Genomic DNA, 15842 nt, shown 5'->3' with positions numbered 1-15842 from the left:
CAGGCAAGATCTCACTGTCACTGATGAACTTATGCTCTGCCTCACTGGCAGATTCCCAGCCTTGCTCTTCCCACTGCTTCTCCAGTGCTGCTTTTCACAACAGACACCTCTAAAGCCACACACCACTTAAATTCCCACCCCTGGCTAACGTTCTGCTACACAAGTGATCTCCTGAGTCCCTTCTGCCCCTCAGCCAATTAATATCACTTGTATTGAGAGGTTTGCTTTCTTCCTTTCTTACCTAAAATCCAAAAACAGCTGGTGAAAGTCTGCTAGTGAAATATCAACATAAATACTTTAAATTTTTCATTAGCAGATTTCATCTAGAACATCTCTGGGTGCAATCATGAATTCATAATTACATTTAAACAACGTACTTCCAGATATAAAGAATACTACATATAAGCAGAAATTGAAGCTAACAAGATATGTTACTGTCCTCATGAAGCAGGAACAAGGACATACGCAGCCCTTGGGTAGCAGATGGAGAAGCTACTGCTATTGACAGAATAGGCATGTTGAGAGTGTGGAATATTTCAAGTTGAAACACATTTCTTTTTTCCAGACATGTCCTAGGACAGACAACATACAACATACCCCACAAAAACCACAGGAAGATACAGAACGGAATTCATTGTATTCCATATCCCAGAAATGCACTTTTACATAGATCAAGCAGCAATCAACAAAGCATCTGCTGGATCTCTTCAGGATCTGACAGGTAGGAGGGGGAGGACACCTTTCTTCCTAGCTGCTTTTCCTTTTAAATGGTTTCATAGGGAAAGCACTTCCCCTGCCCAAGTCTTGGCTGTAGCTACCAGAGCTGAAGGATGTATCCCGAGTTCTGTCCCATGCTGCTCACCAGGTGAGCCCCTGAGCCCGTGGAAACAGCTCCAAAGACAAAGATCTGTGCTAGGAATATGCTTGAAAATTCACACAGCTCACCCACCCAAATGACATTTTAACTATAAATACCCAAAAGAGCTCCGCAAAACAAAACAGGTTTTTAGATCAAAACCAGAAGCCTTAAAAATGCCTCCATCTTCAGAAGCACTGAGCACCCACAAACTCCTACCAAGGACCATAGAAAACCTTGGGTAGGCAGAGGGGATAAACAGAACAAAACTATCCATCTACCTACACACAACTCCCTGCCAGCTGATTTTCATATATGCAAAAAGAGCACACATAGAAACAGAACAACATTCTGATGCTGGATCTTGTTGAATAGCAAGTATTTGAACACTCTTAAAATAGCAGGTACTTTTGGAAATTCCCAGTTCATGCTCGGAAAAAAACAAAAAAACACAACCACAAAAACCAAAGACATTTAGGAGCATCAGAGCACAAGGTCTATAAATAAGCAGTACCAAGTCTCAAGCATATTTTGAATATTCGTGATGTCAAAACTGCAATAAAAAGCAATGTGAAGTGCTAAACTATATCCTTCAAAGGGTAGATGACAGTGATAATTATAAATTATGTAAAGTACCACTTGCAGATTTCCATATCCTGAGTGACTGAGAATGGACATTAACAAAACAGCAAGAGGCAGAGTTCTCTTAGTCACAGCAGGAACAAATTCAAATCAGATGAGTGAGACTCCATTAAATGAAGTTAACACTCAACATGCTCTTCCAGGCTCATAAATAAGGACAGGAGACTGATTTTTCTTAGAAGCAGTATGTGGCATGACTATGATTTTTCTTTCAAGTCTGAAAACTTAATGTGAATTCAATGCAGAGGACAAATCTAAGGCAAAGCTCAGGATCATGCCATAATTATTCATACAGCATTGGACACAAGTCCTAGTATGCCCTGATGGTCTGTAGCTTAAATAAATCACCACAAATCCCCCCAACAAGTAAACGTGCAAATTAAGCATTCAAAAACAAAATTATAAATACATTATTACTAAAATAAATAAAGTAGGTTTTCTTTGTGACAGCTTCTGAAAAGCCAGACAATACTACCAGTTTTGCCCAAATTTTAGTGAGGAACAAATTAAAAATAAGGTAGTTAATCTAGAAAATCAATTTTCTCTTGTTTTCAGTTTAGGGTCACCAAGGTCTTTTGGATACACAGAAGCTTTTCCAGATGGAAAAGTGAATTTAGTCAGAGTATCGCATTCACCAAAGCTGTCAACTACCTTCAGACAATTTGATGCCATTCCTTGTGAAGCTCATCTTTTAAAAGATTATATTTTCTGGTCTTGTAAAATTTTTCTTATACAAAGAAAAGCTTTTGCTCTGCTAAACACAATTCCAGTTATGCATGTTTCTTTGCAGTTAAAGCTGAGCTTCCTGTTGATGCTCTGTAAAAAGTGTGCTATAAAAAAACAGCTTCCAAATGACAACCATCCTTTCTACAGTTGGCATTGAGGTTTGGTTACTATGAAAATGGTCCCTGCTGTACCCAGATTGCACAAATTTTACAACACAGTACATGTACAGTGTTCAAGCATAAGTTTAATAATATATTTACTTCATATTTCCAAGTGCTTCCCCCAGCTGTTCACAGCTTGCTTGAAGCCTAAGTACTTGACAAACCTCCTTCTTTCCCCACCCAGTCTCCAAACTCTAAACATTCACACACTTGTTGCTGTAGGATTGCTCACAAGGGATGCACTATTGGCATTGTTTTTCCCCCCATTCTGCTTACAAAAGAAAAGCTTTTTTTTTTTTTTCAGTTAGGAGCTTCGAGCCTATCAGCCACAACAGGGAAGCTTTTAAAGGAATTCCTCAGATCTTTTTCTTTTGTTGCATGGTTCTGCTATGAAAAGTAACCACAAAAATTACTTTTATCTCAGTGAGCCTTCTCTGGAATGCTAAAACCCAAGGTAAATTCAGCACTAAAAAAACCCCACATGGTAAAAAGAGATTTAGTTTTGGTACTACAATATCACAACTCCAAGTGCTTTCATGCTTTCACCCCTTTCTCTTTTTAAGCAGAACAATATTCCATCATTGAAACTCAGTAAAACCTCTCAAGTTTGGTACTGAATTCACAGAATTTAAATTTTATGCTAATAGCATTGTTAGGGTGCATTTACACATATAGGCATAGATAACTTAAGCAATTCCCTTCGAAGGTGGTATTACTCAGAGGGAAACTTCTACACACATCACTAAAAGAGCTTATTTCCTTAGTTCATATGGTGATGCAGACATGATGCAGAATTCACATATGATGCAGAAATGTGCTGGCACATACAGCCAGTTTTCATACTAGAACCAGAACCAGCTTAATTTTGTTCTTCTTTTTCTTTAGGAGTTTAAAGCACATAACTTACATACCAACAATCTTATTCAACTGGCACAAAAATACACAGCTACTAGAAGGAATGCACCATCCTTATTTCAAGGGAAAACATAATCTGATTAGTCACATTCAGCTGAGCTCAGGTATTTGAAATGGAGGAAAATTGTGTATTGTTACTGCACAGAGGCCATTTTGTGGTATCACAAGTTTGCCTTGTTTGTTTTAATTCCTGATTGATTCACTTAGTAATCAAGCCCCAAACCACTAAAATCAATAAGCTGTGGGTTTATATGGAAGCTTTAACAGATCTTAATAACATTAGCCACAAGTTACATTCTTGTTCTATAGTAATAGAAACAAAACTGTAATTAATTTTTGCCAAGATGTCTGCTGCCTACAACTGTTTAACAAAGCACATATTTACAAAAGAAATCTTTCAAGATGTCTGTGTACCTCACGCAGAAAACAAACTGAGCTACTGAATGTAGTAGTTAATATCATTAAGATTCTTCATTATGAAAGGGTATTTCCCACAGACCAGAGCAAAATGTTACAGAGACCATTTTCATGTTATTTTATATACTTGAATGATTTTCTTTTCTTCCTAAAAGCTTGATATAACCAGATCAAAATTAGCATTCAGTTATGTACTTTGAAACTCAGGCATACAGGCAAGCTGGGGATTAACAAATTCATGAGGTCATTAAAGAAAAGCAAGGAGCACTGATTTTCTTCCTCTATACAGTAGCATACAGATGAAAATTAGCTAATTAAGCATAGGTATCACTACCATTACACTGGGTCTCAAAAGCTCAAAGTGACTTCACCTCAACAAGTCAGTAAAACAACACCACTGATGGAGCACATGCAGGTACAGCACACACAAAGCCCTCACTACTCACACCTACCTCTTTTCTTGTTGTAAATAATATTCTTACACAACAGGTCATTGTGACAGAGCACCACTGGTGATCCTAAATTTGACAGCCTCTCCTTCATCCAGGCCATCTCTTCCTGAAGAACTTGAGGACTCGGAATGTCATTTAAGAACCTTTTCAGGTATAAGGAAACAGAGTTAACATTTAGTACTCTGTGTTCCATAGCAAGCATTTGTAATAAAGTACTTTTCTCTACATCTCTACATTCTTCCTGCAAATAGTTCAACAGACCCTCTCCCAAATCAAGGTATTCTTTCCCAAATTATGGCATTCATTTTTTTCTGTCCTCCCCAGAAACAATTTTCTGAAGATTATCTGTGCTGTAAACACTACAGTAGTCCAAGAATCAGGAGCAGAACATGAACACACTCACACACATTTTAAAGGTGCAAAGATTAAAAGAATTACTGCATTAATTCATTCACTTTTTGTTCACATTACAGTACTTTTTCCAAGAAGAATACACAACAGTATTAGGTACCATATGTATCTATACTGAGGAAATTAAGTTTTAGTCGAGTCACAGGATACACTTAAATGGCCATTTTGTACTCTACATTTTCGTTACCTACTCATGTGTTCTCAGTTTTCTTAACAATTTGACATTGTAAAAGAAAAAACACTTTGCTAGAGCATTCTTTAATTACAATGCAGCAAGAAGGGTGTCCATGATTTCAAAGTCACATGAAGAATATTTTTAAGCTGAAGTCTGCCTTCTGAGCAATATGAAGTCTGATGATATTGTACAAACACAGAATCCAGCAGAAGGAATGCAAAGTTGGGAAAGAACATGATTAAATACCCACCTTTTATTTACTTCCTCGTCTGTAAATTCTGTTGGTATGAGAGAGAAGTATTTCCCCATTTTCAGCCACAAATTGGATTTAGGGATCCATCCATTGTGTGCATGAATAGTATGGATTTTAGCAAGCTGTCTAGCAATGAGTCTAAAAAAAATTAAAATTAAATTAGTATTATATTTAACTGAAAAATTCTAAAAAATACAGCTCGGGAATTCAAAGAGGCTTTAAACAAGCCATAGGGTAGAGTAGCACATTTCAAGACTCAAAAGTTCATTAGAATCACTACCTGAGTAAAGAGAAGGAGGAAGGATTGGAGTTCAGTAACAGCACACAAACTTCACCTGCATTTACGGCCTACTCTTGCTTATTTTTCCAAGTATTGATTTAAATTATCTGCTATTTTTAGGCAAATACATTTCAGCGCACACGTGAAAAACTAAAATCTTGCAACATCAGCACTTTCTATTCACTGCTAATAGTTTAAAAAAATAATTTCTCAGTGGAACTTTCTGGTATCTATTCACAAAAAGAATGTCTTGGAAACAGTTGGAAGTACTTTAACCAAGTCCAGCCCCCTACATCTCCACTACATTCAATGACCTCTGTAATGGTGATTTGCAAGTGTTAAACACAATAACCAAACCTTTAATGAATACAGTGCTCTGTGGAGGCATCAGGGATCACTCTTCAGAACTGAAATACCATAACTAAGGCAGTGTGAGCAACAGTTTAGTGCAGCCTTACAGAAATACACATTTTCTGCTCAAACTCAACTCAAAGTCCTTCAGGCCAGGCAGAACTTCATAAATGCACAATGAAACAATGAAATTTTTTTAAAAGGGTTTAAAAGCTTACCTGAAGATGTCTGGATTGCACACATGCTCTGGATCTAGGGCTTCTCCCGGCATGAACTCGTAGCACAGGCCATTGTTGAAGGTGCAGTAGAGCTGCGGTGCACAGCCGTGGGCCTGCAGCACTCGGAAACTCTTCACCTCCTCGTCCCGGTCCACCAGCAGCTCTGTCTTGTTCCCATAGATCCGAACCAGAACCACATCGTCCGTCGTGTCATCCACGTAGCAGCCAATCAACTTATTGGTGATTCCGTCGGTGAACAGCTGGAAAGCAAAAATAATGCAGTAAGCAACTCAACTCTGCATCTTCAACAAGCAGGAAGGGAATGCCGAGTTACCCGTCAGCTCCCAAAACACACATGTTCACTAGACTGGGCACTGAGAAATAAAATCTTAAAGACAGAGAAGTATCATGAAGAAAATACTTGAATAAAAAATGGGGGGGAGGGGGGGAGGTTGTATTTACAGTCATGTCTCTTCTTCTACTCTGTGCCCTCAAAGCCCTAATTCTTAATTTAACCCTCCCACAAAATAACCTCAGAGTAAAACAAGCAAGCAGCAAAAAGCAGCTTCAAGTTGGATAACAAACATTTTTTAATTTTTAATAGCAGTGAGGTCAGAAACTCAGCTGAAGAAAAAAAGAAACCTATTTATCAGGATCAGAACACTAAGCATTCAACGACAACAGTTTGATTTCCTTATTTACTCAATGTCCAGTCCTGCACCGTCTGATATAACTTCTGCCTCAAACCCTAAGTCTGGCCCAGAACAAAATACTGACAAATGCAGTGATCTGTTGTGTGTCAGACATTACTCTAAGCCATAGTATTTAATGAAAAAGTGCTTTTGCTAAAAACACACACCAACAAGCAGAAACACACCTACAGGCATCATCATTCTTTAGAACCTTGGACAGTTTGGGTGGGGCTTCTTTATGATCTCGGGGAGGGAGGTATTTAGGGTTTTTTTGTTCATTTTATAAAACAGTAAAACCAAATTCAGGGAGTTTGAGTTCTATTCCCCAATCCCCAAGATATAGCCTTTATTTTGGAAAGTAGTATCATTCAAACACAAGTGACAGATTATTTCCAAATCTCAGGGGTTTAGAAAAATTAAGAATTCAGAGCAATTTTTTTTAATTACTAAAGGAAAAAAAAAAAAAAAAAACAACAAAACGGAAGTTGGGTCAAGTCTCCCTGTTTAGAAAAAGACAAGACTTTCATAGTAGATGTGTTTTAGCTCATATGCTCTGCTTTCTCCAACACCGCCAATTTAAATGAGGTCAACAGATTCATCAATAAATCCAGAAAAGAAGTAGGGAAGTTTCAGTTGTCATCACAAATTAGAAGAAATAAACCAAGCTCCTGATGAAAGATGCAGAAGATACAAAGGTACTCTATTTTCTTGAACAGTTACAAACACTCTATCTTGAAGAAGTAGGTATAGCAAATTATATAACTTCCATCTAGACAGGGTTACCATAAATTCAAATAAAATTGCTTACACGGCCTCTTTGACTGACTCAAAATTAAGACTTGACAATTTATGGGTACAGCTTGTTATTAGCTATGACTTTAATAACTTAAGGTGAATAATGAAGAATCCTGAACAGTGATCACTGTAACTGTTACAATGTTAAGCACTGCAAGTAAGAAAACTGTTCCACTTAGCACCATAGATAATGGGCTTGAGCAGTGCTTCACAGATTTGAACAGGCAGTACTTCAATGCATTTCAAATGCTTGTAAATCACAAACTACACCCTTATACTATAAATGTACCCATTCATAACCTTCCCACTCATAGGTGTATGGTCACAGAATGGCTCAGATAAGGAAGGGACCTCCTGGGATCCTCTAGTTAAACCTCCCTGCTCAATCAGGGCCAGGCAGAGCCAGCTGTCCAGGACTGTGCCCAGGGCAATCTCCAGGAATTCTGGAGACTTTATAACCTGTCTGGCATCACATTCCAGCATTTCACCACCCTCATGGTAAAAAAGTGTTTTCTTTTGTTGAGATGAAACTTTCCATGTTTTATTTTGTGTCCATTGCTTTGTCTGTCACTAGGCTCTGAGAGAAGTCTGAATGTCTCTTCAATTCCCCCTCCCCAGGTATCTAAGATCCCTGCAATCTTTCTTTTTTCAGGTCAAATATGAAAGATTCTCCAGGTCTGTCTGTAATCTTCATGAACCTTTGCTGGACTTTCTCCAATAAGCACGTGTCTTCCTTCTACTGGAGAACTAAGAGCAGGACACAAGCACCTAAAGATGGCAAATCAACATACAAGTACTGATCCTTGTACCTTTTAACATAACCCCATAATTAATTCATTTTAAAAGTATGAAGTGCACTTTGCGGAAGTGATTAATGTTGAGCTGTTTGAGTCAAAAAGTATCTGGTCTTCCACACTTAGATAAAAACTTCCAAAATGTAGTTCAAAGAAAAAAAAAATGTACTATGAAAAAGACAGCTCTAAGGTCATAAAAAATAAGGTCATAAAAAATAATAGTGATACTACAAAAACATACATTAACAGTGCTGATGCAAAGAAACAGTAAGAATTTGAGTTGTTATGCTGCTGAACAGAAACTGCTGGGCACATTACACCTTCTGTCACAGGTCTATTATCCCCTTAAAACAAGTTTCATTAGCACTAATAAAAAGAAGTCTGCAACAAGGAAATTGGACTCCCTCAACTGTTAATTTAGGAACTCTACTGATTAGCATCTATTTGTAACATGCTGCTACAAATAATTATTTACACCCAGGAGCATTTTAGTTCTTGCTTCTTAAACAGGCAGAAAGGTTCACTTACTTTTCTAATAACATTATTCAAAGTAGACAATTTCCATATTCCATCATAAGAAAACATCTAGTGTTTACTACCACCAGTAAAATAACATAATAGTCACTTTACTGTTTTATTCAGAATGCCTTTACTATTTAAGGAATCAGCTTAGAAAGCCTGGCCCAAAACATAACCTGAAATGAAGCAGAGCAACACAGACATTCTATAGCAAAAGCATCAGTTGAGCATGAAAAGCAGAGAACAGACTCTGATGACGTGGGTAAAATAATCAGTAATATCAAGGCCACGTGGAAGAAGATGGAAGAATGTACAGAATGCAATGAAAGTAGAAAATTCTGGGAATAAATTAAAAAAATGCAGAGACAAAAGAAGAACACAATGCAACACAGAAAAAACCTCCAGCACAAGATTCTGACATGCCTGTAAATCCCCAAAAAGTTACTCATTGTGATATGTGCTTATCACAGCTTAATACATACTTTCACATGAGGTGATACAAAGGTAAAACTAAACTCAGAAACATTTCTGGAAATTATATTTATACTGCCCACTCAGATCTAGCTTGAATCCAAGGCTTTCTAGAAAAAAAAAAAAAACCAAAAAAAAAAAAAACTGTTTAATGATGCAGACTTAAGGTGAGAAGCTACAAATAAGCTTAAGTTACTCAAGTCTCAGAGAGCAGCACATAGTATAATCAAGACATGAAGCACCTTTGAGCCAGCTTACCCTAAAAGCACTGTTATTAGGTTATTAGATTCCTGGAAAGGGCATATGATGCATATGCTTCCACCTAATAAGCAGATGTTCCATGAAAAACTTCTCTCTAATCCCTTTGTTCCAAGTGTTCAGAAGAATGAGAATGATATTGCAATCACATGTAACAACAAATAAGACAGAAATAGAAGTGCCATGGTGCAAAGTAGAAAGTACTTATGACTCAGAAGGGCTGACTTTTCCCTTCTAGACTGAGTTATGACATCCACAGGAGAAGAACACAGGACACAGTACTGTAGTGCCATAAAAACACAACAGTGATGTGAAACTGCAGCATAAATAAACAGGAATTCCCCAGATTCTGCTGCTGAACCCCAGACTAACTTTAAGATCTCCAGAAAGGAACTGACTTCAATAACATGCTTCATTAATGTTCACAGAACTTTGACTTTGTATCGTAAATCTAAATTGATCTTTCTTCTGGAAAAGTATAGTCTACACAGACACTTCCACAGGTATACATGTCAAGAACTGAACTTGAAACAAGGCTACTTATTTCTTTCTCTGTAGCTGTTGTAGTTGCCTTTCTGTAGCTATTCATAAAAGAAGGACAAAGTACAACTCCTGGAAAATGCCTTGGGTAAATTCTCACATGAGAAGCCTCATTCAGAGGTCTCCAGGCTCTGGAGCCACATACTCCAGGTCATTTCACGCAGCAGGTGAAAGTCACTTGTCTGCAGGATTTAGGAGGTCAGATGATCAGAAGCAAGATCAGTTGGTGTTAAAAATACCAAAAAAAGCAGGAAGCAAGCACGTCGGCAGTACTGTTCTCTGCCAAGTTCAGCCACAGGCTGAGCTACAGCTTCCGCTGAACTCCTGGGGTGCTGTGCAGGACAGCAGCACTCACAGCAGGTCGTGCTGGCAACCCTCACGTGGTTTTTCATGACTACCAAACCATACACACTACAGCTTCAAGGTGAGTGGGAGTTTTGTTTTGGGCAGTTTCGGGTTGAAGGCTGGCTTTGACTGGAATGCGTGACAGTATGTTAAAGTTTTTGGTGGGGATTTTCTTTTGGCAGAGCAGAGTGGGTTTGTTTTGTTTTTTTTTAATGTTGGGGGAAAAAGAAAAGAGAATAAGTTACTTATTTTTCACCTTTTTTCTGGAGAATATTCTTTGACCTGAAAATAGTCAACATCAGGTAACTAGTTAACACTTTGAAAGTGATTAATTGGCTTTACAAATTTTGTGATACTGATTAAAACAGTTACATATTTTTAAATAATAATAATACCTTCATCAGAAGCTTAAAAAGCCTGCAGAAACCAACCCAGCCTCCAAGGACATCCAATCCTGCTGGCATTTCCTGTTGACTGTGACACTGCGTTCAAGGCACACCTCAAATTACAGTTTTTCCACAAAACATCAGTAATGCAGCCCAGTCTGCAGCTCTAACTTTTCTTATTCTTCTCCTCACTCATCACTTCTCCATGTGGAGCTATCAGCACTTCTCTGTGGATTCGGTCCTTCCTCTATATGTGACGACTGCTTTCTCAACTTCTCAAGTGGGTGACATGCCAAAAACAGCTGAGCAATAAACATCTCACTTGAAAAATGTTAACAGCACTGAGATACAAAATAAAGTTTACTTTGTTTCCCAGACACTAACATTTTCAATTATTTCAATGCTTTTAAACCCACACTCAGTCTGCTTAAATAAACTAAAAAATATTGCAACAAGTTCAGAACTCTGAACCAAATTACAGTTTGTTATAAAAACAATATTAAGATCAACACAAGTAAATAAATTAGATCAGCAGCCAGAAAATACTGCCTGAAGAAAAGTTACTGAGTGCAAGTCAGTCAGGATGAAAAATCAAAAAAAAAAAAGGACAAAAGCTAATCTGGCAAATATAGAAGTAGATGGGTGGTTGTTTCACTGGCGAAAGTACAATTTTTTGTAAGCCTTGGGTCCATCCCATTCACATTTCATTGCTGCAGGAACAAATCTTTGCAGATGATAGTGTTGCAGTAGTAAAATCCTGCAAAGTGTTGATAAGTGCAAAGACATGTAAATCTTGGGGGGGGGGGGGGGGGGCGGGGGACGGGACCCAAAAATAAGAACAAAAAAAAAAAAAAAAAAAAAAAAAAAAAAAAAAAACACAGTACCAGAAAACAAGGAAGGCCCAAATATTTCAGAGAATTAAAAAAAGCACATTAATCCAATTTATTTGGAGATAATAGTTGCTTGCAGGATTTGCATGGGGAGGCTATGGAATGTCTTTATGAAATACATAATCCCCCTTTACAAAACAGATTCATTCCACCTCTCCTCAGGTTTCATCCAGGACAGGAGCACTGTTAGCCAGCCTAACATTTTCATGGTTTTAGATCTTTGAATGATTCCTCAGCAAATTTTTCCCACATATATCATTCTGGTCTACCCAAATAATGGTATAAATTAACACTATTAGTATTAAGCCTTTCCTCCAATAAAACCAGACAGCCTTTATTCTCAATAAAAAATATTATTTCAGAATGGTAAGAAATACTGATGTTTTTTTCCTGCACTGTAACATTACACTGCAGAGAAGAAATTGTGTATTAACCTACTGAATCTTTCTTTGCCACCAGACTTACAAGAGATAGTCATGGGATAAAAGAATCCTGAATCAGCACTAGTAAAGTGGTAACTAATTTTCCCATATTGTAAGCAAACATTGATCTTCATTGAATCTCCACAAAAAATAAGGAATTTGTAAGGTGAGCAACAAAATCCAATCTGTAAGCACATTTGTACGTAGGAAGGGTAATACAACCTCTTTAAAACAGTCAAGAGTAAAAACAATTAAGTTTTTATATTTTATTAAGAATCATGCAGAATATAAAAACTGGAATGCCCATTGTCAATATTCAGGCAGTTTACAAAACTCAGAAGCCCTGTTTTGAGCTAGAAGAGCATTTTTTAAGTGAAATTTTAAAAAACACTGTTTCTCACGTTCACAACAACCAGCTTTTGAATTTAGCAAGCAGTGAGTTTCTCAGCAGAAGTTTGGCAGAGGCCTCCAAAGATTCCTTCCAACCAGAACTACTCAACATTGCTCTTACCAAAAAACAGCCGTTCCAGAACCAAAAGTGTCTACGGCAAAAAGCAGAGAAAGCAAACCTTGAAATTCAGAAATTAGAAAATCAAGCACCCAAGCCTATACAGTTCCTAGGAAATTTTCAGCTGACAACTGCACAATCTACGTGAAGATGAGTGTTTAGACAGAAAAATTCTGTTTCTCCCTAGCAATGTGGGATAACTTGAACAGTTGTACTGCCCTGTAGGGACAAAATTCACCTATAACTTCATATAAAGGAGATACATTACAGTATAGCTGCTTCCATTTCAAAAAGTAACAGGTGATGCTTCTAATGTTATAGCCTTGCTGATAAATAATACAATAAAAATTAAAATCTTCAGTGCTTAAATGATTATATTTTCATCTTCTGTCCTACACTTGTGATTTATGCTATGGTATAAAAAAATTGTAAATGTTAAAATATAGTTCTGATTTCAGGTACTTATAAATCTTAGGGAAAGCAGGGATTAAGCATTAACCTATACTAACTACAGTTTCAAAATTATTTAGCTGACTAAACAAGTTAACACACAAGAAGTAAATTTTTGCAAGAGAAGTTAATTAACTTTTTCAAATTAAACTCTGAACTCTTCAAGTGCTTACTAACTGTTCTGACCCAAGAATCACCAAGAGCAAAGGTAGCAAATGTCAGAGTTCACCAGAAGAAGCAGTAGCTGATTAAACCTATCATTGTCCTGTCATTAAATCTATTCTTTGTCCACTTTTCTGTTTCAGATTAGTGAGGCATATTTTCTTCCCACCCTCATCTCCCTCCCTAACACACCCACCTAAAGGAAGGATTCCAGGGTATCCTCCTGTTCGCTCACAGAAAGAGCCAACACCTTTCTGTATTCTGAAGTACACCATGAATGGTTGCACTGCCATTGCTGCTGTTGGAGCCTGCTCCAAACCACAGGCACTCCTGCTTGTTCCACAATCACTGCAGCTTCAACAGCAGCTAGAGAGTTAAAAATAAAAGGCCAGAGCCGAAGAGTTAAAAATAAAATAGTTTTGTGAATAGAATGCTCTTCCACTGTTCAAAAGGAAAACACTCAGCTGAGAAGTTGTGCTGTTAAACTTGGTTAAAACTAAACTCAATACATTTCTTAGACAGAAACCTCTAACCACAAACAGTTATCTCCTACTTCACTTCAATGTGACCAGTCAACAGAGACCCTGCTCCACACCAATGGTACTGGTGATTTTTATTCTGTTAATTGTTTCTCACAAAGGGAGTGGCAGAAGGAAGCAACATTTTTTTTTTTTCCTTAAAACTTTACCCAAAGGATAGAGTCATCCCTGCTTAACAAGATGTTTTGGTTTCGTTTTTCAACAATGCTGAATGAAAGACATAAAAATTTTTTGCTAAGAACGGCAGTCATCAGAGAAAAAAAAAAAACCAACTATGTATAACTTTATGTAACCATGCAAGGAGCAGCAAGTTGAATTATGCTTATGGACTCCTTCCAACTCAAGATATAAAGATAACTTTAACAACCTTGTTTAACTTTACATGTTGTAAAAAGCTATTTTTATTTCACCTCAAGATGTTGGGTCTGTGTGTAACTTATGGCCACTGCCTCAAACAGATTATTTAGAAAAAGCTCATTAGCTTTATTTTCATGCTAACGGGACTGTCATGTGTCAAGTTCCATTTTTCTTTCAAGACATCAGAAAACTGCAGTCAAATTACATGCTGTTACCTCAACGTGCTCAACTTTCCTATACAAATTAGTTCAGCAGCTCTCCAAAAAGGACCTTCATTGAAATGAGACACTTCCACATAATAACAGCTGCTGAGTAACACAGCTGAGCATATAATAAAATGCTCGACTAACCACAGGCTGAACTGCTATTTCAGCCAGACAAATTGGCTAGAGTTTTTAAGTCCAGGGGCCATGTTAAGCATATTCTAGAAGCACAAAAGCAGCCAATGCTCCGGCAGATGACTCGTCATAACTCCGAATGCCTGCTCATTCAGTGAGCAGCAGACAGCAGCGGCGATTCTGCCAGGAGCAACGAGCACGCCAGCCCAAACCCCAGCCCCGCTGCGAACACAAGACAGATATTTATTATGGTTTTATTGCAGGAAGCACCCGACAAGGGCTCCGCCGCCCGTGGGAGCGCCCCGGCCTGCTCCGATGGGCCGCCCTCCGCTCTACCCAGCCCGGGAACACGCCCACCCCGGCGCGGGCGATGCCAGGAGCGGCTCCTATTCCCTCCCTCAGCGAGCAGCTCCTGCTCCCTCGCTCGGCCCGGCTCCGGAGCTCTCCCCACCGCTAGCGCGGGCAGCTCCGGCGGGCAGGGCACGGCAGGAGGAGGACGGAAGGAGGGAGGGAAGGAGGGAGCCGAGGATGCTGCGCGCCGCCCCGCCCCGCCGCCGGGCTGCCCAGCAAATGGGGCTCCGCGCAGGGGGCTGCGGCGGCGAGCGGGGGAAGGAGGGAGGGGAGGAAAGAAGGCGGCAGCTCCCCCGCACAATGGCCGCCCGCCCTCGCCCCTGCCTCGCCTGCTGCTGCCCTCCCCGCCGGCCCGGGCTGCCACGGCCCGCGGCCCCCCGTACCTGCAGAGTCACCTCCTCGGGTCTCCAGTGCGGGCGCAGCCGGCGCAGGAGCTGCAGGGCGCCCTGGCGATAGCCGGGCCCCTCCCGCTCGCTGACCGTGATGTCCAGCTTGGGCACCTCCGGCGAGCCAGGCGGGACGTGGATGTAATTGGACATGACAGCGGGCAGGACGCGGCGCGACACGGGGACACGAGAGTAGGCAGCCCTCGCTGGCGCTCCCTCCGCAGCGGAGCCGGCAAGTGACGGGGAATTTCCACTTGGCTCCCGATAAAGCGGCTCCACCTCCCCGGCTGCCGCGCGGGGCAGCCTGGGAGAGCGGGCGGAGCCTGCCCCGTCCCTTCCCGAGCCGTGCCCGCAGGTGCCCGCCCGTCCCTGCGGGAGCCCCGCCGAGCCCGCGGGCGCCCGCCCCTCCCCGCTGTCCGCGGGATTTACCGAGTGTGGCCGGCGCTGCTGCGGGAAGGAATGCGGGCAGCTCTCGGGCGAGCGGCTGACCCTAAGCGGGCTCGGAGCTACCTGCTGCGCTTGATTTTTTTGACTTTAATTTGGTCCCGGCTTTCAGAACCCCTCAGGGCGCGCACTTGCTCAGCGCCCTGATCCGCTCCGTCTACAGAGCAGCTACGTTCTTTCAGTTGTCCCCCTTACTTGTTTTATGCTGGAAATCTTGTTGCCTTTAAGTTATTTTCGGCGCAAAAAAAGGAGAGAAAAAAAAAAGGAGAAAAGGCGAGAGCCCAGACTACACCACGGCTTGTACCAACCAGGAGAAAAAAATTCCCATATTTTTTAGA

At 40.1% G+C, this 15842-nt stretch overlaps 1 protein-coding gene across 1 annotated transcript in view; it reads right to left on the bottom strand.

Annotated features, from left to right (window-relative positions):
- ETNK1 (ethanolamine kinase 1) overlaps window positions 1-15367 on the bottom strand; it is a 28487-nt gene extending 13120 nt beyond the window's left edge. Inside the window, exons 1-4 of the mRNA XM_021552041.3 lie at window positions 15058-15367; window positions 5858-6117; window positions 5006-5146; window positions 4170-4312 (exon numbers count right to left, since the gene is read on the bottom strand). Of these exons, the coding sequence (XP_021407716.1) occupies window positions 4170-4312; window positions 5006-5146; window positions 5858-6117; window positions 15058-15213 (700 nt within the window). The 5' untranslated portion in view covers window positions 15214-15367. The remainder of the gene's footprint in view (window positions 1-4169; window positions 4313-5005; window positions 5147-5857; window positions 6118-15057) is intronic.
- Window positions 15368-15842: the final 475 nt, after the last annotated feature.

The sequence above is a fragment of the Lonchura striata genome, chromosome 5, assembly GCF_046129695.1.
Source record: "Lonchura striata isolate bLonStr1 chromosome 5, bLonStr1.mat, whole genome shotgun sequence".
Classification (NCBI taxonomy): Eukaryota; Metazoa; Chordata; class Aves; order Passeriformes; family Estrildidae; genus Lonchura; species Lonchura striata.
This window is presented reverse-complemented; position numbering and strand designations above follow the sequence as displayed.